Here is a 21,335-nt window from a genome sequence, read left to right as displayed (position 1 = left end):
TGCTCGATGGTTTCCCAGCCAGCAGCAAACTCAGCTCGGTACTTACCCCTCTGGGAAGTCTAACTGCTCCTCCACTCACCCCAACTGCATCAAAATAATCACCTTACCATTTCTGTAATTTGCCATACTACCATTTAAAAATGGATAGCATTTTATTATATTACTAGTATTAGATGCCTGTTGCCTCTTCCTTATCTAATATATCTATTCCTAGAATATGCCTACAACACTGCAAGTACTCAATAACTTTTTTTGAGAGATTTTTGCCAAAGGGCATGTGCGTTTGCCGGAGAGACAGAGACACCAAGTGAGAAATCACCCCCCAGGGGTGATGGCCATGCAACAATCTCTTCTCTTCCATTCTCCTCTTGGGATCTTGGGCATGCATACACATGGGGCTGGTGTGAGTTTTAAGCTAGTGGGTCCAGGACTCAAACTGCAGTCAACTACGTGGGAGTCCAGTGGCGTAACCATTATGTCATTTGTTGGTCCCAATAATTTTTATTAAAACTAAGCATTTATCAATTATATGGCCATTTTGATGATGACTGAAAATGAACCCATCACCCGATCTTTAGATACCTATGGTCTTAATGTGTTCCCAATTTTTATTTATATGTTTATATATGTAAGTAAAATAAATAATATCTATAAATACAATTTGGACCATTAAGATCATAGGTATCATGTGTATATAGATAGGTACATGTCATATGTGCATATCATGTCTATGTAGAGCTATAACATGCATATACATATATGTCAAATAATTAGACAGCCCCATTAGGGCTAACTTGTTTCTTTTTTTTTTAATCACTATACATCTGTACATTGTACAACATGCTTTTTTTCCAGCGTGAATACATTAGCCATTGACTGGGGTTAAGCGGTATCTCATTGTGGTTTGGGGTTTACATTTCCCTTATGATAGAGGTTTTTGTTTATTTGTCTGTTTGGTTTTTTTAGCTAAACTGCTTGAGTTCTCTGTATATTCTGGTTATCAGTCCCTTAATGGAGGCATAGTTTGCAAATATATTTCCCATTCTGAGGGTTGTATCCTCACTCTAATTATTGTTTCTTTCGTTGTGCAGAAGCTTTTAGCCTACTGTAGTCCCATTTGTCTATTTTTGAGATTATTGCTTGTACTTTGGGGGCAATTTAAGAAGGCTTTGCAAACTCTGAGGTCTCCAAGAATTTTTCCTGTGTTTCCTCCAGTAGTTTTATAGTTTGAGGTTTTAGGTTTAGATCTTTGATCCATTCCTAGTTGATTTTTTTTGAGAGAGATTTTTGTTATATGGCGTGTGCGCTCGCCAGAGAGAGAGAGACAGAGAGACAGAAAGCAATATATCACCCCCAGGGGGGATGACCACACTGCAATCCCTTCTCCTCCATTCTCTACTCGGGATCTTGGGCACACACATACACGCACCCAGTGAGAGTTTAAGCCACCAGTTCTGAGACTTGAACCACGGTCGATTACATGGCAGTCCAGTGACATAGCCATTACGCCAACTGCTGGTCCCCCTAGTTGCTTTTGTTAACAGTGAGAAATAGGGGCTCAGTTTCATTTTTCTGCAGGTGGATATCCAATATTTCCAGCACCATTTGCTGGAGAGATTTTCTTTTCCCCACTAGGTTGTCTTGTGCCCTTTGTCAAAAATCAGTTAGCAGTATGTTTTGGGGTTTACTTTTGGGTTCTCTGTTCCATTGGTCTACCTGCCTGCTTTTGTGCCCAAACCATGCTGTTTTGATGATCACAGCTTTGTAATATATTTTGAGATCAGGAAGTGAGATGCTTCCTACTTTACTCTTAGGGATAACATGTTTCAATTGTGTCCAAATAATCATGTTCTCTTTTTGACTGGGATACCTTAATGATAATCCTGTAAGACCCATGAATCAGTCACATTAACCTTGTGTGCTTCCATTTCTTGGTTCCTCAAGGATTTGGGTGGTGTTTTTCTATAAACTCTGGATTGACAGCCATTTCTCTGACAAACATTTGTTTCACAAATAGTAAGTTTATGTCCTTCTACTGTTTCCAGGCCTTTCTACATACATAGTATGCATACCTCTTGTTGTAATACCGAAGCACAATGTAATCTTAATCATAGCACATTAAGTGGCACCTGAATACATGTAGTACCAACAATGCATGTGACATGGTTGAAGAGGAAGCAATATAAAAAACTGTGACAATATTTGTGAGTATACAGGCAGTGAGAGCTGTATTAAGACTGCCAACTGCTACCGAAAACACCTTTAATTGTAAGATGTCTTCATATATAAGTTAAAATGTGGAAAAATATATAGTCTTAGAATGAGATCTTCCTTCTTTCCTCCAACCCTCCCACAGATCTCTCCTGAGCATCCACTAGGCTGGGGACAAACAGATGAACAAACATGGAATTTACAGTCTCGTGGGAAGAAAGACAACTAAACAAACCATTCTTTTTTTTTTTCAGAGATAATTTTTTTTTCTATAGGCTGCATACACCCACCAGAGAGACAAGAGAGACAGAGAGAGACAGAAAGTGGGAAATCACCCTCCCAGGGGGATGGCCACGCCACAATTCCCTTTCCTCTATTTTCCCCTCGGGATTTTGGGCACACACATGCCCAACGTGAGTTTTAAGCTGCCAGTCTGGGACTTGAACCACAGTCAACTACATGCAAGTCCAGTGAGGAAAATGTTACACCATCTCTTGGTCCCTAAACAAACCATTCTAATAGAGAATGATGAAGAGTGGGATGAGAGATTATGAAAGGTGTCAGGAGAACATGAACACCCAGAGAGATTCAGGCTAGGTCCTGAAAAACAAGTCGCAAGCAGTGAGGCAGGGATGGAAGAGAGTGAATCAGACGGCGAGGACATGGACAAGAAAAAGATCAGTTCTCACTTTCCATTGGTTGGTCCTACCTGCTGCATTATGTCCTGCAGCTCTTTTCCTCCATTCCTGTTACTGCTAAACCACCAGGGCCCAACACCTGGTAATTCAGTTACTGTTCCATCTGGATAATGGAAAATAATGGGAAAAAGTCATTTTGTTTGTTTATTTTTAATAATAGCAAAGTATTTAGTATTTATTAGTAATCATTCATCAAATGAGGTTTTTTTTTTTTTTAATTTTCTATGTCATGACTCTCCTTCCTCAGTCTCACAGGTAGGTGGGACTATCAGCATGCATACATGCACCTGGTTTTTAGGGAAGGCCAAGAATCAGACTCGGGCCTCCCATGTGGCCTCAGTCTTCAGAGGAGCAGCTACTACCAGCATGCACTATGACAGCCTGGGCCAAACAGGCTGTCTCTTAAAGGACGAGGACATTCTATGATTATTTTAAACTACTAAATAAGGAAATAGAACTAAACTGTCCTTATTTAAAAATTGACAAACATGAGCACATTGTTTGTTTCCTAGACAAGAAAATAATTTATTCAAGTAATATTTACTAAGTACTAAATATATATCATGGGAAATACAACAGTGCTTAAGACATAAAATCCTTGCCCCTGGGTATACCATTTTATAGGAAGACATATCAACATTGTCTTTATTTAGACAATGATCGTATATAAATAACAAATCATAACATAAAAAAGAACTCGCACTAAAAAATAAAATGAGACATATTACTAAGAAAAAATAAAAACAGAAATCTCTTGAGGCAAAACACTAAAATTTTACATTATCTTTCAAATCCTAGACAAAGCTATTTCAAAATGCTCAAATGTTAGTTCATAAAGAAGCCAAAACTGATAACGCAATTGTGATTTTTCTTAGATGTAATAAAGTGCAAAAAAGACAGAAGTCCCTCCAGCCCTCAGCAATGTCCTCTCTGCATGAACCCCAGGACCTCTAAAGGCAAGTCCTTAGCTCTGATCCCAGCTGCAGCATTCCTGTGTGCCAAGCCAACCATCGACTCGTCCTTGAAATCCAAGAGTCTGACTATTCCGGAAGACAGCAGTTCTGTCCCTGTCTCTCCCCAAGATTTCATGGCCCCCTTGGGCTCCCTCACTTTGAATATGACAGACCAGTCTGGAAATGAAGCTAACATGGTCTGCAGTATCCAAAAGCCCTCCAGGACATCACCCATTGCATTTACTGAAGAAAATGACAACATCATGCTAAATACATCGTTTTCAACATGGTTAGTGTGCCACATAGATTACAGTGACATCCAGCCTGTGTGGCAAGTTCTGGCTTTGTACAGTGATTCTCCTCTAATACTGGAAAGGAGCCACTTGCTCACGGAAACACCGCAGCTCTGTTACAAATACAAACAGGTGGCACCTAAGCCTGAAGACATTTTTACTAACATAGAGGCTGATCTCAGAGCAGATCCCTCTTGGTTAATGCAAGACCAAATTTCTTTGCAGCTCAATAGAACTGCCACCACACTCAGTGCATTACAGATCCAGTACTCGGGCAATGCTCAAGTCACTTTACCAAGGGCGGAGATGAGACCAGTGAGACACAAATGGACGATGATCTCAAGGAATAACAGCACTAAGCTGGAACACACAGTTACGGTAGGTGGGACTATTGACCTGATCTGCCCGGGCCAAGGAGACCCCACACCACATCTGGAGTGGCTTCTAGCTGACGGGAGTAAAGTGAGAGCCCCTTATGTTAGTGAAGATGGGCGGATCCTAATAGACAAAAGTGGAAAACTGGAACTCCAGATGGCTGATAGTTCTGACACAGGTATATACCACTGTATAAGCACCAATTACGATGATGCAGATATCCTCACCTATAGGGTAACCGTAGTAGAGCCCTCCGTGGAAGACTCTCGTGAAAATGGGATTCATCACACGGTTTTCACTGGTGAAACACTTGACCTTCCATGCCATTCTTCTGGTATTCCCGATGCCTCTATTAGCTGGGTTCTTCCAGGAAACACTATCCTCTCTCAGTCCTCAAGAGACAAGCAAATTCTTAATAATGGCACATTACGAATATTTCAGGTTGCCCCAAAAGACCAAGGTCATTATCATTGTGTAGCAGCTAACCCATCAGGGGTCGATTTTTTAACTTTCCAGGTTTCTGTCAGAATAAAAGGACAAAGGCCAGGGGGGCTTAATGGAGACACAGATGGGTCTGGACTTGGTGAGCCTAGTCCCTTCACTCGCCTTGAGGAGCTACCAGATGTGCAGACCCCCACATCTGCCCCAGTGGAGGCTGAGGTTGGAAAGCATACCTCAAGTGACAAGCACAGCTCTCGGGAGTTAATGGCCCGGCGGCATGGAGATTCAAGAATCCAGCGCTTCAGGGAGTATAAGAGGCAGTTCCCTCCCTCTGCTCGGAGAATTGACCCACAACACTGGGCAGCTCTTTTGGAGAAAGCCAAAAAGAATGCCGGGCCAGGGAAACATGATGCCACAGGAAGACCACCCCCACTGGTAACTCAACTCCTAAAAACCCTGGGTCCGCAAGATGAGTCTTCAGGCATGCTCCCTCCAGATGAGGAGTTCATGGTCTTGGCGACTGAAGCTTCAGATATCCCAGTGAAGACAGTGACTGCTGCCTCCAGGTCAGGTGGCCCTGTGACAAATCCAGCTTCTGGAGCTCAAGTGTCCCCAATTGTGAGTCCACAAATACAACCACCTGGAAAACCAGCAGGGTTCAAACTATCAACTGCTATTAAAACTACAGCCATGTCAGAGGGTATAAATCCAACCATATCAAGCAAATTACGAAGCACAGTCAACCAAGATGCAATTACTACATTTCCACTACTATCTGGAGTGAACGAATTGCCAGACACTGACCAAATAGGGAGAAGAGAGTATTTCCGCCGTGCACCCCCAGTAACAGTAAGAACTGTGATCAGAGCTGTCAATATTCACATGCTTAATAGCACTAATGATGGCGCTGGGGTATCCTTAAAGACAGCTGGGACCATGAATAGCCACCAGACATCTGTAACAGGAGTGCCGACTCCAGGTGGCTATCACCTCTCTTCTCATGTTACTCGGAAACTTAGCACCTCTAGGCCCCCTTCAGATCCAAATGCCGCTCGTTTTCCATTGCAGATTTCTAAAAATAGTACAACTAATACCCCACCACCCAGACGCTTTGGGAGACGGAGGGGAATTTGGGGCAGGGGTCGAATCATCAGCCAGTATCGAACTCCAGTTCTCCGACGGCATAGATATGGCATTGTGAGGCCAACATTCAGAGGTCCTTCTGGAGATAGCACCACTGCGTTTCCAGCCCCAGAGCTCAATGTGATGTGTCTCTCCTGTCCTCGCAGAGGTGGGCTTGCCACTGCCACAGCAATGCTGCCTATTCCAAGTTCTCTAACCCCGACCCACCCCAGAGCTGACACTGCCAGAATCACATCAGAAGATATGACAACTCTAGTCCAGAATCCGTCACTGCCAACTGAGAACAAACCGAATGTAGACATTGATAAAACAACACCCACTATAAAGTATTTCAGTGTGGAAAGTACCCAAGTGAGTCCAGCTGATGTGGCTATGATTGACGCCCCAACATCCCTGTCTATGGAAACAGCCCCCATAACCAATATTGGTTACCCAAGTGGGACCAGCCTCAGTGAAGCTAGGAGAGATTCAGGGATGATGTCAGCAATGGCAGGTCCTGTCACCGAGCCAGCAATGCCTACTACGATAGCCATCTCCAGATTTTCAACAAGGAAAATTCCCTGGCATCGTCAGATCTTTGGAAATAACCTTCTCCAAAAAGAGCGATTAAAGAATTGGCATAAATTTGGCTTTCCAAAAAGTACAACCGTGTTTCTTAAGATATCACCTGCTTTGCCCACAGATAGAGTTTCTCCCTTCCACTTCACAACACCGTCAGCAAGGATGGCAGAGATTCCATCTGTACCATTGGCTACAACTAACTACAATACCACGCAAACACACAGTCCTAGAAGTCTCCCAACAACGAAGATGTTGCCCTTCCAACCCATTAACCCTACCCTTCCCAGCATCACAAACAGAGAATCAAGTATGATACGCTTTGCAGAAACTCAGACAGCCACACTGGCAGCTCCTCCCACGGCCACTGCATCTGCAATTGACTATAAAACCCAAACGGCGAGACCCACTGCACAAAAAATACAAGGGAAAAAGGAGCCTCAGAACAGGAATGATCCAAGCACTCCTCCAAGCCGGGGTCTTGGCTCCACTGCACCCACTGCCGTGTCACCTCCTGCTCTAACCACAGACGAACTGTCAGTCAAGCCTACTGTCTCTGCTTTCACTCATTCCCCTCTGGAAAACACAGATGGAATTTGGGGCACAATTGCTTTTCATTCAGGAACTTTCGATCTGACAGATGTAATTAAAGAACCACCCCCAGAGAGTGCTCAGACTTTGAAGAGCACAACTGCCTCTGAAACAACTCTGTCCAGTGAGTCACAGCAGAGTAGAACTGGGGAAGTGGTTAGCACGCCCCCGACTGCTCCACCTCTCCTGAGCAGTGGTGTGACTCCAATGCCGGTTTCCACCTCCCCTCCCCTTTCTCAAAGTGCAGCTATTGACATGACAACTCCTGTTTTCAGCGTGATGACAAACACAGAAGTGAAGCCACATGGGCCCCCAGGGCGCCATACCGATCCACAGCGATTAGCAGCAGAGCTTGCAACATCCCCCGAGGCTCGCCCAGATGCCAAGGTCACAACTGGAACCACTCACATTATTTACTCTAATCTGTTTTATTCTACCCTCGCGCCAGCAGTCGTAACAGTTAAACCACAGAGTTCTAAGTGGACTCCCTCCCCCTGGTCAGAAAACCAATTTTGGCACAAATCGTACCCAGAAATTGCTGAAAAAGGCAAAAAGCCAGTGCTAAGCATGGTACCCACTCTGAGCTTACCAGAGGCCAACACTCATTCTTCAAATTGGGATGGACAAAAGAATGCAGAGAAGAGTGGCTTTGATAAGAAACCAGTTGAAAGAGTAATGATTTCTGAGCTCCCTCCCTTTGACTCTTTGTTCAGGGACACCTTTGAAAAGCCCAGAATAGTGGGTGGGAAGGCTGCGAGCTTCACTGTCACAGCCGACTCCGATGCCTTTCTTCCCTGCGAGGCTGCTGGAAATCCTCCACCAACCATCCGCTGGACCCGAGTCTCCTCAGGTATTTCCAACACTTTCTTTACATTTAATCTTCTGCAATTGTAAAATAAGGAAAAGATCGTATTTGGGTTTCACATCCAAGGAATCATACTTGTTTCAAGTTTCTCCTAGATACAGAAACTATTAATACCGTTATTTGACATTTGCATATTTTTATTTTTTGCTTATTAGGTTTTTTTTTTAAAAAAAAAACAATTATTTTATTTAACTTTATGTATCTTAATTTGACCAGAGTGGGAGAGAGATAGAAAGCTGTCAGGTCCAGGACTCAAAATGTGGTAGGCCATGTGGGAGTCCAGCGCCCTTAACCACCATGCCACCTGCTGGCCCCCTCATTCGTGTTTTTTTCTTTTCTTTTCTTTTTTTAGAGGTCTTTGCTATAGGGTGCGTGTGCTTGCCAGAAAGACAGAAAGAGACAGAGAGATAGAAAGCAAGAAATCACCCCCCCCCCGGGGGAATGGCCACACCGCAATCCCCTCTCCTCCATTCTCCTCTTGAGATCTTGGGCACGCATGCACACATGCCCAGTGTGAGTTTAAGCCCCTGGGTCCAGGACTTGAACTGCGGTCAACTACATGGGAGTTCAGTGACATAGCCATTACACTAACTGCTGGCCCCTCAGTTTTAAAAATACATTAAAACCTTCTTGGGAAATGGTTTGAAAGCAGATCCAAAGAAATATGACTTTTGTTTAAAAAGAAACTGGTTATTATGTTGAACCACCTGGCTTTTAAAATTTACATTATATGCATAAAAATATCCAGGAGTAATTTTAGCTATCTGAAGACTAGGTACCTTAACTTTCATTTGAAATTTTATTTAAAAAAAATTATGTTCAGTAACCTAACAAAAAGATAGCTATCTAAACATCGATGGCCTATCACTATCTCTTTCTTTCTTCTTATCAGGGCTTGATTTGTCTAAAAGGAAACAAGACAGCAGGTTCCAGGTGCTCTCCAATGGCACCCTGTCCATCCAGAGGGTGGACATTCAGGACCGTGGACAGTACCTGTGCTCTGCATCCAATCTCTTTGGCACAGACCGCCTTCATGTGACCCTGTCTGTGGTCTCCTATCCTCCCAGGATCCTGGAGACACATACCAAAGAGGTCACAGTTCATTCTGGAAGCACTGTGGAACTGAAGTGCAGAGCAGAAGGTAGGCCAAACCCTACCATCTCCTGGATTCTCGCAAATCAAACTGTGATCTCAGACTCGTCCAAGGGAAACAGTCAGGCCCTCGTGATGGTTGACGGAACACTGGTCATCCACGATCTCAGCGTTTATGACCGGGGCTTTTACAAATGCATCGCCAGCAACCCAGCTGGCCAAGATTCCCTGCTTGTTAAAATACAAGTCATCGCAGCCCCACCCGTCATTCTAGAGCAAAAGAGGCAAGTCGTTGAAGGGACGTGGGGTGAAAGTTTGAAACTGCCCTGTACTGCAAAAGGGACGCCCCAGCCCCGTGTGCACTGGGTGCTCTCCGATGGCACAGCAGTGAAACCCTTACAATTTATCAACTCCAAATTGTTCTTATTTTCAAACGGAACTCTGTATATAAGAAACATAGCCTCTTCGGACCGGGGCACTTACGAATGCATCGCCACCAGCTCCACTGGCTCAGACAGAAGAGTGGTATTGCTCACAACCGAGGAGCGGGACACCATCCCTAGGATAGAAGCTGCATCCCAGAAATGGACAGAGGTGAATTTGGGGGACCAATTACTACTGAACTGCTCAGCTACAGGAGAGCCCAAACCCAAGATAATCTGGAGGTTACCATCCAAGGCTGTGGTCGATCAGTGGCACAGGTAAACCTACACCTCTGTGTTAGCATGCCCTGCTTTATCTATTCAGCTGCACAACCTCTGAAAGGGAAAAAGTGGTACTCAGAGGCTAGTGTGGTTTTTAGAGAGCACGTAGACTACACATGGAGGCTGCTCGAAAGAAACCTGATTCTTGGGACCAGCAGTTAGTGTAATGGCTATGTCACTGGACTCCCATGTAGTTGACCATGGTTCGAGTCCTGGAACCAGTGGCTTAAAACTCACACCGGGTGCATGTGCGTGCATGCCCAAGATCCCAAGAGGAGAATGGAAGAGAAGGGATTGTGGCATGGCCATCCCACCTGGGGGGTGATTTCTCGCTTTCTGTCTCTCTGTCTCTCTCTGTCTTCCTGGCAAGCGTATGTGCCCTATAGCAAAAACCTCTCCAAAAAAAATAAAAAAAACCTGATTCTTTTGACCTCACTTGCATATAAAAACTAATCTTGCATGCTGAACTCTAAGCGCCAACTTCTTCTTAAGTTTTATAGTTAAAAGCAGGATAGAAATCCCATTTCCTTCCATACTTGTGACAGTTTTTAAACCGTACCTGTGCCAATGGTATTCATACTCACTATATCCAAAAAAGAGGAGGGAATTTTGTGATGCAGTTGAAGTTCTTGGGAGACACACTCCATTATTTCAGTCTTCTGTCTCCTATTAGATATTTTAAACTTTAGTATAATTAGTGCTTACTTCTTTTTTCCTAAAATTTTAAAGCACTTTATGATTGCCACCACATTTAAGACTTTTTACCAAGTGAAATATATTCAGGACCGCTATCAGTCTGATGTACCAGTCATGTATGTACACATATACATACTTTCTCTATGTTCTTTTGTAGGCATATAAAAACATGTTGTAGCTGGTTTTCTCTGTAGATTAAATTCTATTTTGGGGAGCCAGTGGTAGCAAAGTGGTTAAGGTACTGGACTTCCTCGTGGTCGACCACGGTTTGAGTCCCAGACCTGGTTGTTTGCTTTCTCCCTTTCCCTCTTCTTTTCTCTGTCTGACCAAATTATTACTATTAATAAGTAAAATTAAATCATTCTAAAATGATTCTCTTTGAAAGGCAACCATCGCTTATGCATTAAATTTTGCTATTTGCATTACTTTATGCAATGATTTTCTGTAATATGCTAGAAAAAGATGAGGATGCATATTACCGTTTTTTATATGTTTTCTCATTAATAGAAAATATCCATGCAGGAAAAATTATCCATAATAGGTGTAAATTTGTGCTTGTGCTTAGAAGTCAAAGAATAGATTTTTTTCTAGTCATAATAATTTGGTACTGTATATAGTTATTAAATTTAACTTGTGATTAACTTTAAAGTAAATGCTAATTTTTTTACTTTTTTTTTGAGAGGTTTCTGCTATAGGGTGCATGCGTTTGCCAGACAGAGACAGAGACAGAGACAGAGAGACAGAAAGCGAGAAATCACCCCCCAGGGGGGATGGCCACGCCGCAATCTCTTCTCCTCCATTCTCCTCTTGGGATCTTGGGCACGCACGCACACGCGCCCGACCTGAGTTTCAGCCGCCGGGTCCGGGACTCAAACTGCGGTCGACTACGTGGGAGTCCAGCAACATAGCCATTACAATGGTCCCAGTAAATGCTAATTTCTAAGTTTCCAAATAAGTGATGAAAATGACCTGACTAAATGTTAAATTGAAATTATTTTACATTAAAAATTTTAAATGATGAATTATACAATGTGAACCTTAAAATTACACATATTTATGTCTGTCATCTCCTCTACATGTACCCTCTTATAGCCTAAAACATTTTCATGCTTTACTTATTTTTGTGTTTATTAACAATTCCACAATATTACCACCTCTAATTTTTTTTTGCCTTTCAAAAGTTACTGTGAACATTTTGCTAATTTATTAGCAAAACAATGCCAATTTATTTTCTTAAATGAATGCATTTAAAATCAATTCCACAGCATGTGGATGATCCTCATTTACCCAGAGATCACTCATGACTCCACGTAATCTTGAACAGTTTTTGCTACCCTGACAGAAACTAGTACAGAATGTATAGAAAGGGTCACGTTTGTGATGCAAATAACAGATAAAGTTCAAAATGTAGGTTATAAGGACAATGTCCCAAACATTCACTGGGCATTATGTCAATCTTAGGACATGAAAAGCTTTTATCAGGAGTTAGGAAAGATGGAAAGAAATGTCTTAAAAAGTTAGGCCAGGGACCAGCAGATGGGGCAATGGTTATGTCACTGGACTTTCACATAGTTGACTGCAGTTCGAGTCCCGGACCCGGTGGCTTAAACTCACTCTGGGCACATGTGTGTGCGTGCCCAAGATCCTGAGAGGAGAATGGAGGAGAAGGGATTGCGGCATGGCCTTACCCCCTGGGGGTGATTTCTCGCTTTCTGTCTGTCTCTGTCTTTCTGGCAAGCGCACGCGCCTTAACAGCAAAAACTTCTCCAAAAAGAAAAAAAATAAAAACCCAAAAAAACAAAAACAAAAATAGAACAAAGTAAGTTTCAAAAATGTTCTAAAATACATTAATAGCACCGAAGAATAAATCTTGATCAGGTATTCCCACAAATCTGTTTTCTAGGAATGAAATTAGGCTGCTTATATTTTGTTTTGGGAAACTACTTACGGGACGTGAAAAGATTGGGAGCTGCAGAGTGTATAAGACCCATCGAGGACACTAAAGCGGTCTACTAGGGCACTGCTTTTCCTTCTTTTATAATGAAATAGAACTTGCTTGCTAAACACTCCCATGAGTCTTTTGCAACTAATTTACTCAAAAGGGCAAGAATAGTCTTTATTTAGATGTCTAAGATATGTCAACAGAAAAAAAAAGGGCACTTCTATTACAAAAAAAAAAAAAAACCCTCACTTTTTAGCATGTAGCATGATAAAAACATACAGTTTGGAAACCAGTCCTGTGACCTAAGGCAAATTCTAATCACCCTAAATATCAACTTTTCAGCTATCTGAGGGGGTTAGGAAACTACTTGAATATTAAAAAAATTAAAAAATGAATAAAACCCAAAAAAACAGTGCAAATCACCTGGCAGTTATCATCCCTTCAGTAAGTTCATCCATTATGATGATTTCATCATATTTTTTATGCCAGAGAAGTTCCTTCTACACTTGAAGAAAAAACAATAGAAGAACATCAGTACCTTTCACAATGTTTTACAATACTCTCCACACTTTATGATATCAACGTGGCTCATGGCTGTTTGAGTGCTTAGCAGTTACGCTATGAGAAGCAGTCCTCTGTTTCCTCCCCTTGCTGTCCACCTGACTAGTCCCTGCTGCTGAAACATAAGAAAAACACGCACGTAGATTTTCACCTATGGGTCATCCTAGATTACCTTTTTTTTTAAGCACCAGTTCAACTTCAGGTCTCTCTAGAAAAGTAGATTGTTTTACCGGGAAAGATCTGCCATCTGGTGGCTAAAGGCGGTAAGGCAAGTTGTGTAGTGGCTGAACACTTGATGGGAAAAAAGGTGTCCCACACAGTTTTCAGTTCCGGCTAACTCAGAAGCCACGGCACTTCTGTTCCCAGAAGGCAGACACTGCAGAGAGGCTCTCAAGTTTTACATGGTCATTCTCTCTTTGTAACAGAGTAGGCTTTTTCCTAACCAAATCATTCGACAATTGTTTTGTTACTACTATGTTTATCATTTTGCATCTTTTCAAGTAAAAATGTGTACGATAAATATAGAGAATAAAACATATAATCTATATAATATATAAAACTATATTACACATTTATGTATAATATATACATATATAGTATATACCCCTATATAATACATATAAACATATTATATACACCTATATTATATACACACACACATATTCTCTCTGTGTCTCTCTGGCAAACACACATGCCCTATTAGAAAACAATAAAATTATTCTTGTAAAAAATTACCATGTCAGAGAGCTTCATTTTGAAGTCCATCTAAGAAATATTCCTTGTTTGCATTAAGTTATATCTGTTTAGTTAATTTCATCTTTCAGCAAATGGCTGAAAAGACAGCTATTACCGATTTTAATTTTTCTTGCATTGGTTTAAAATGCCATGTACCACACACACCAAGAAAAGGTGCTTGAAGTGATGGATGAACTAATTAGCTTAACTGTAGTATTCATCGTACCGTGTATAACACAATGTCTACGTCACAGTGTACGCCTCAAATGTACACGTTTTCGTTCCACGTTTTAATAAAGCTGGAGGTTAGGGAGAGCTAATGCCGTGTCAATAAGAGCTAATGTGTCAATAATGTGTCACCTTCCCCCATTGCTAACAGCTGCACACTCAAGTTACTCTTTTCTCCTTAGAATGGGCAGCCGAATCCACGTCTACCCAAATGGATCCCTGCTTATTGGATCAGTAACAGAGAAAGATGGTGGTGACTACTTGTGTGTGGCTAGAAACAAAATGGGGGATGACCTGATACTGATGCACGTCAGCCTGAGACTGAAACCTGCCAAAATTGACCACAAGCAGTATTTTAAAAAGCAAGTGCTCCACGGGAAAGAGCTCCAAGTCGACTGCAAAGCGTCCGGCTCCCCAGTGCCTGAGATATCCTGGAGTCTGCCTGATGGGACGATGGTCAACAACGCAATGCAGGCTGATGACAGCGGCCGCAGGACCAGAAGGTACGTCCTTTTCAACAATGGAACCTTATACTTCCACAAAGTTGGGGTGGCGGAGGAAGGAGACTATACTTGCTATGCCCAAAATACCCTGGGGAAAGACGAAATGAAGGTCCACCTGACCGTTATCACAGCTGCCCCCCGGATAAAGCAGGGCTACAAGACCAACATGAGAGTCAAAGCCGGAGACATAGCCGTCCTTGACTGTGAGGTCACTGGGGAGCCCAAACCCCAAATCTTTTGGTTGTTACCTTCTAGTGACAAGATTTCATTCTCCAATGAGAGGTACACATTCCATGCCAATGGGTCTTTGTCCATCAGCAAAGTCAAACTCCTCGATTCTGGAGAGTACGTGTGTGTAGCACGAAATCCCAGTGGGGATGACACCAAAATGTACCAACTGGACGTTGTCTCTAGACCCCCATTAATCAACGGCCGGTACCGGAACAGAACGGTCATTAAAGCCACGGCCGTGAGGCACTCCAAGAAACACTTTGACTGCAGGGCAGAAGGGACACCACCTCCTCAGATCATGTGGATCATGCCGGACAACATTTTCCTCACGGCCCCCTACTATGGAAGCAGAATCAGCGTCCATCCAAATGGAACCTTGGAAATCAGGAACGTGAGGTTTTCAGACTCGGCTGACTTCATCTGCGTGGCTCGGAACGACGGCGGAGAGAGCGTGTTGGTGGTGCAGTTACAGGTACTGGAGATGCTGAGGAGACCGACGTTCCGAAATCCCTTTAATGAAAAAGTAGTCGCCCACCTTGGCAAGTCCACAGCGTTGAATTGCTCTGTTGACGGTAACCCCCCACCTGAGATCATCTGGATTTTACCCAACGGCACTCAGTTTTTCAGCGGCCCACCCAATCCTCAGTACCTGATAGCAAGCAATGGTTCTTTGATCATTTATAAGACTACGCGCGATGATGCAGGAAAATATCGCTGTGCAGCTAGAAATAAGGTGGGCTACATTGAGAAATTGATTGTATTAGAAATTGGCCAGAAGCCAGTTATCCTTACATATGCGCTAGGGACAGTAAGACGTATCAGTGGGGAATCTCTGTGGCTGCATTGTGTGTCTGACGGAATCCCTAAGCCAAGTATCAAATGGACCCTGCCCAGTGGGCATGTGATAGAGAGGCCCCAGGTTAATGGGAAATACGTACTGCATGAAAATGGCACCTTAGTCATCAAAGAAGCAACAGCTTATGACAGAGGAAACTACATCTGTCAGGCTCAAAATAGTGCTGGGCGTGCACTGATCACCGTGCCAGTGACGATTGTGGCCTACCCACCTCGAATCACAAATCGCCTACCCAGGAGTATCCGCACAAGGACAGGAGCAGCCTTTCAGCTCCACTGTGTGGCTCTGGGAGTTCCCAAGCCAGAAATCACCTGGGAGGTGCCTGACCACTCCCTACTCTCCGTGACGGCGAGCCAAGAGCAGACACCTGGACGTGAGCCACTTTTCCCGCAAGGTACTCTAGTCATTCAGAACCCCCAAACCTCAGATTCTGGGGTCTACAAATGCACAGCAAAGAATCCGCTTGGTAGCGATTATGCAACGACTTACATTCAAGTAATCTGACGTGAAATAAAATGGAACAAAGTCAACCCCTGGACAGGGTTTATTTTTTGGAAGAAGTTTAATCAAAGGCAGCCATAGGCATGTAAATGGATTCGAATACATTTACAATATTAAATTTACAATGGACATGCAAAAAAAAAAAAAAAGGGACTTGTAGATAAATGCATTATGAACTGATACTGATCTCTTGAATGAATCTCAAAACAAACTTTTAACTTAAGGCACTTTTATTTTGCCAACAAATAACAATGAACATGAAGAGAAAACGGTCCGCCATCAAATCATAAATGGCTGATGTACCTGAATTTTTCAGTCAAGAATAGGCTCTTTTTTTCCTGCTACTTGCCTAGTGTCCACCTTCTAAAACATTACAAGCAATGGCACTCAGAACAGAGACAATGGAAAAGATTAAATCTATCATCTTTATGTAAATTTGTCATCTTGATATAGAAATATTTTGTGGCTGGTTCATAAATATTTGGCTAAAACCTACCAAAAAGAAGCACTGAACGTTCATGTTTTGATTATGATTGACATTTGTTCAAACTGAGTATTTTCATGGATGGGGAACACAAAAATGTTTTAACAGCTGCATTTAGGGGGAAATGCAGGCTAGTTTTTCCACATGTAAAAAAGCAACTTATCACCTATACATCACAAAATGTGAAAAAAAAAGGTTGATTTTTATATTCGCCCAAATATACCCATTACGAAAATTTTAAAAATACAGTGAAACTTCTTTAGAACTTTAAAAGCTAGCCCAGGCACCCATGGTGCAAAGCTGTTCATAAGGAAATTTTTTCTGAGAGGAATAATAACTTGATAAGTATTTTTATTTCACTGAGTGATGAATTCTTTTTGCAACAAAAAAATGTTTGGGAGGGTTGAGATCTATTATATATAATGAAGATTCACTGTATTTAAAGTTTAATCAACCCCTACACAAATGTTCTATTACTCACTGAATTTATTAATAGTACATGCTTAATGTAACCTGAACTAGTTGTGGGGGAGGGGGGCAGACAATATATGATTCATCCTTTCTGATTCAAGAGGCTGGTATTTTCCAGTGTAATTTTTCCGGCATGTATTCAAATATTTGTCTATTACTTAAGAATTACAGGGCTCTGATAAACGAGGGAGAAAGAAAATGAACGAACCATAGGTCTTGTTCAGACCTCTCCGTACACAAAAACTGAGAGCTACGTTAGCCCCTGCCAATCATCTGGGATGTCCCAGAGTTCCTTTCACTGTGTTTTCATCATTCCAACTCTCAGCTGGCCCCACCTAAGAGGTCATCTGATTGTTACTAATCTCTGACATTGGCACCTTGTGGCTGCCAGAGGTCAAAGGATACTCACTGTAGAGGGATCTCCTACTATTTCTGGGCTGAGAAGGGTAAGTAAAATGATAACTACAACCCAATTGGGAATGAGCTTACAGTATAAATGGGTATACTTAAGAATCTTTTATGTCCAAGAATTGTGATCGGTACACCCAAACTCCATTAGGCTTTGAGGTCTTAATCTTTAAGGGGAGCTAGGGTCTCCACCTTACTCTAGGATATTTTTCTTCTCTATCTCAATAAGCAAATTACCAAGTTCTACCACAGAGCTTTCCCTTGTGATTTTAATGCAATCAAATCCATTTACTCGAAAGGAAAAAAGAAAAATAAGAATCTCTTAGGAGAGTGGATGAAGTGGGAAAAATATGATGACTGAATTAGAAAATTCCAGTTGTTTATAATGCACAAGGGGAAATAGCTCTAGGGTTTTTCTCAACTTTCTGCAGAATCTTGAAATTGTAGGGAGGGCCTTATCATGACTTAGCTCCCTCACTTAAAAAAAGTACACAGCAGAGGTATACCCCACAACTTTCATGTGCAAAATGAATAATAAATTAACGTTTGCAAAATATAAAGTGCATACAATTGCTATGCCATTATAACACTCATTCTTGAAAGAGTATCACTGCTGTTTGCAATATCGAACTATAAAAATATAGGGTTAAAACTAAAAACTGGCATTTTAAATAGCAGTAATTCCTGGAAAGAAAGAAAACAAGGACAGGACAGGACTCACTCACTAGGCACAACATTCACATTTCGGTTGTTTGCCAATGCAATCATTATATGGATATATTACTTTGAAGAAAAATAATTTTATGAACTCTGAGTGTGATTCTAAAGGAGGGAACAACAAAAACACCTGATATATAAAACCAGCTGCAGTGTAAAGATACATCTTTTGAAAGCAGATAGAATATGTTAATTTAGTGAAAAGAAAGGTCTTTAATGTTTTGGCAAAGTCTTTCCCAGCCTAGAGTAAACACGAAATGAACAGGCTGGAGCGAAATATTTTCACAGTGTACAAAGCAGTTCACATGGATGTTGCCGCAGCAAAGGAAGCTGACATGTATTTGAGGTCATTTGCATGAGTCAAACTTTGCAATGAGTAACTCACCTAGGAAGATATAAATTATTTATATAATGCTTTGCAAAAGAAATTGTCTACCAAAGTTGTTCTAGCTACGTTTTAAAAAAGGAGTTCTACATGGTTTGCTCATTATAGACAAATCTATTCACAGTATGCTTGACTACATTACATGTAAAATCATGTGGCAAAATAAAATGAATTAACACAGAATATGGGAAAATATCCCCCACGTATGTTTTAAAATGCCCTGCAATTTTCACATTCAAAATTTTATGCATCTAAATCTAAAAAAATATTATATGGAATACTCTTAAGTTACACAAACTGATAATAATTTACTGTCTCTTTTTACTCTAATAGGAGCAAATTACCACATACTTGAACAAAGTTAAAATAGTTACTATTCTTTATAATAAATTTGATGTATAATTTACTTTACTTGTGCTTTTTGCACCAATTTATAAATACAGTATATGCAATACACAACCAAGACTGACACCAACATTAATAATTAAATTCAAAATAGCAAATACTTACCATACAAAATAAACAGCAAATACACCTTTTAGGAAAACCAGAGCCTTCTGGACTTTGGGGCCAGATTCTCTGGAAACCACTTCAAATTTGAGCACTATGGAATCTCAGGCCAGCTGTGAGAATTTTTTTTCCCTTCGAATTGGCATAAGGTTCCGGAGAACCCAAACTGAACAAAGTCATTTTTTTTTTGCCCAACACTGGCAATGAGTAATCAGAATGATTCCACTGTGGTTCTTTCAGGTCTTTAGAATTCTCATGTGGTACCTTCACAAAGATTCTGGTCAATGATCTTCCCACCGAAAACAAAGTAGAGTACAGCTACTTCTAACAGGCTTTCGAACATCTTGGAGTGGCTCTCCCGGAAGCCTTGAAGTTCTTGGTTTAAAAAGTTTAAGTACTAAGCAACAACCTGTTTCAGCACCTTTTAACCATAATGAAAGCAAAGAAAAGTCCTACATAAATAAGAACAAAGTTTATAAAGTGCTTATGAAATTACAAACATTCCAAATTAGAGTGATGCAAATAAATGTCCATTTCATCATCCCAGGTGAATGCAGAAGAAATGGGTCACTTTTCTATAAAGATCTGATGCCTTTCAAATCAGTAGTTTGGTCCAGCACAGTTTGGGAAGGAAAAAAAAAATCATTAATGAACACATACATATTTAAATCCACCATAATTCGTTCTATAGATTCAAAAAAAAAATAAAAATAAAAAGCACCAATTTCAAAAGGTCTGCTACCACATTCTTCCTGGAGTAGGCCCGCATGATCCACATTATTAAACCTACTTTAAAGTTGCACGTGATGAAATCAAACTACAATCTCTCCTTTGCTTTTGTTTAAACACCTCTGTGTAACATGTAGCATAAAAAATAGTTAACAGATGAAAAAAAAAAAAAAAAGAACAAAGTGACATTTCGAAGTATGACTAACGCTTTAAATTCAATTTTCTATTTTTCAGTGCAAACTTAAAACTTCATGTCTTTTCATCGTCCAGGTTCAGAAGTGTGAAGGATGCCCATATGGAGTCACTCCTTGCTGGGGCTGGTTACCTAAAGAGAAAAAAAATTTTGAATAAAATGACAGATGCAAACTTATGTCATAGATGTTACTGTCCTGTTGATCTCACTCAGTACCAACCTCAGACACATGGGAACAGGCTGACTGGCCAGAGCGTTATATTTGTCCTAGAAGACCCTGGTGACAGGACCCAAATACCACCACTGAATTCATTACTGAGACGAACCAGTTTGACATCAGTGTCTGACACCTGCCAACACAGCCCTGAGAGCTAAATAACTCCATTTTAACGTACAACAAAGCACTGAGTTTCACAAAACACTGAACATTCTCAAAATATTACAGCAAGTCAAATTCTGCTTTAACGTCAATATTACAACAGGTAAGAGAAAATTACCTCGGGATTGGGCACTTTTCTGCAAATGGAATAAGTACTATACAATATGTACCACAAAACTGTACAGGAGTGTGTGCACCTGTGAGAGCGGATGTTGTGAAAGTGCCTGTGTGTGCCGACTCCAGTGTGTGCCTAACCACATATGGGTACATCCATGAACACAGAAACAAAAAATAGAGTCAGTAAATCCAAAAAGTCGACACAAGCTTAGAAGAAGGTCTTTCTTATATAATTCATTTCTTCGAATCCAGAGGTCCCATTCATACGGGCCAGGAGATAAAAGGGGCCTGCAGGGGCTGTCTGGTGGGCAATCCAGCTGAGTTGCCACTCTTCAATGAGGGATGCAGGCATAATGGCTACTATCAGGCAGCAGAGGTTATACCAGGCTAAGAGGTGGGCTCTGCATAAGCAACAATGAGCCCCTATTATTTCATTCCAAGAAGATGACTATAGCAGACTTAATGTGAAGTAAGCCAGACTTTGAAAGATACATACTGCATATCCCCATACCACATGTACCAAATGTCTGCACTCTAAGGCAAAAATGGAAAGATCTAAAGATATGATAGGAGAGGGGATAAGTGGAGATACCAGAGCCTGTAAGGGAGGGCTGTGGGTGCTAGAGAGTGGGTGGCCAGGGCAAAGGGAAGACACGTTTAACAGAGAAAAGAAGTTCTGTTTTAAAAAAAGTTATTAAAAAAAAAGAAATATGTGTTAAATAAAAAGTGATATGTTTCTTAAAAATAAAAATAAAAACATCGGCT

At 41.3% G+C, this 21,335-nt stretch overlaps 2 protein-coding genes across 2 annotated transcripts in view; one reads left to right on the top strand and one right to left on the bottom strand.

The window, feature by feature from the left end:
• Positions 1-17,942, top strand: part of IGSF10 (immunoglobulin superfamily member 10) — a 28,280-nt gene extending 10,338 nt beyond the window's left edge. Inside the window, exons 5-7 of the mRNA XM_006149738.3 lie at positions 3,785-8,113; positions 9,021-9,921; positions 14,269-17,942. Of these exons, the coding sequence (XP_006149800.1) occupies positions 3,785-8,113; positions 9,021-9,921; positions 14,269-16,180 (7,142 nt within the window). The 3' untranslated portion in view covers positions 16,181-17,942. The remainder of the gene's footprint in view (positions 1-3,784; positions 8,114-9,020; positions 9,922-14,268) is intronic.
• A 2,064-nt stretch (positions 17,943-20,006) lies between these two features.
• Positions 20,007-21,335, bottom strand: part of MED12L (mediator complex subunit 12L) — a 393,053-nt gene continuing 391,724 nt past the window's right edge. Inside the window, exon 44 of the mRNA XM_027772371.1 lies at positions 20,007-20,206. Coding sequence (XP_027628172.1) covers positions 20,154-20,206 — 53 coding nt within the window. The 3' untranslated portion in view covers positions 20,007-20,153. The remainder of the gene's footprint in view (positions 20,207-21,335) is intronic.

This window comes from Tupaia chinensis, unplaced genomic scaffold, assembly GCF_000334495.1.
Source record: "Tupaia chinensis unplaced genomic scaffold, TupChi_1.0 Scaffold000272_1, whole genome shotgun sequence".
In the NCBI taxonomy this organism is placed as follows: domain Eukaryota; kingdom Metazoa; phylum Chordata; class Mammalia; order Scandentia; family Tupaiidae; genus Tupaia; species Tupaia belangeri.
The sequence above is the reverse complement of the archived record's forward strand: the minus strand, read 5'-3'. Positions and strand labels throughout refer to the sequence as shown.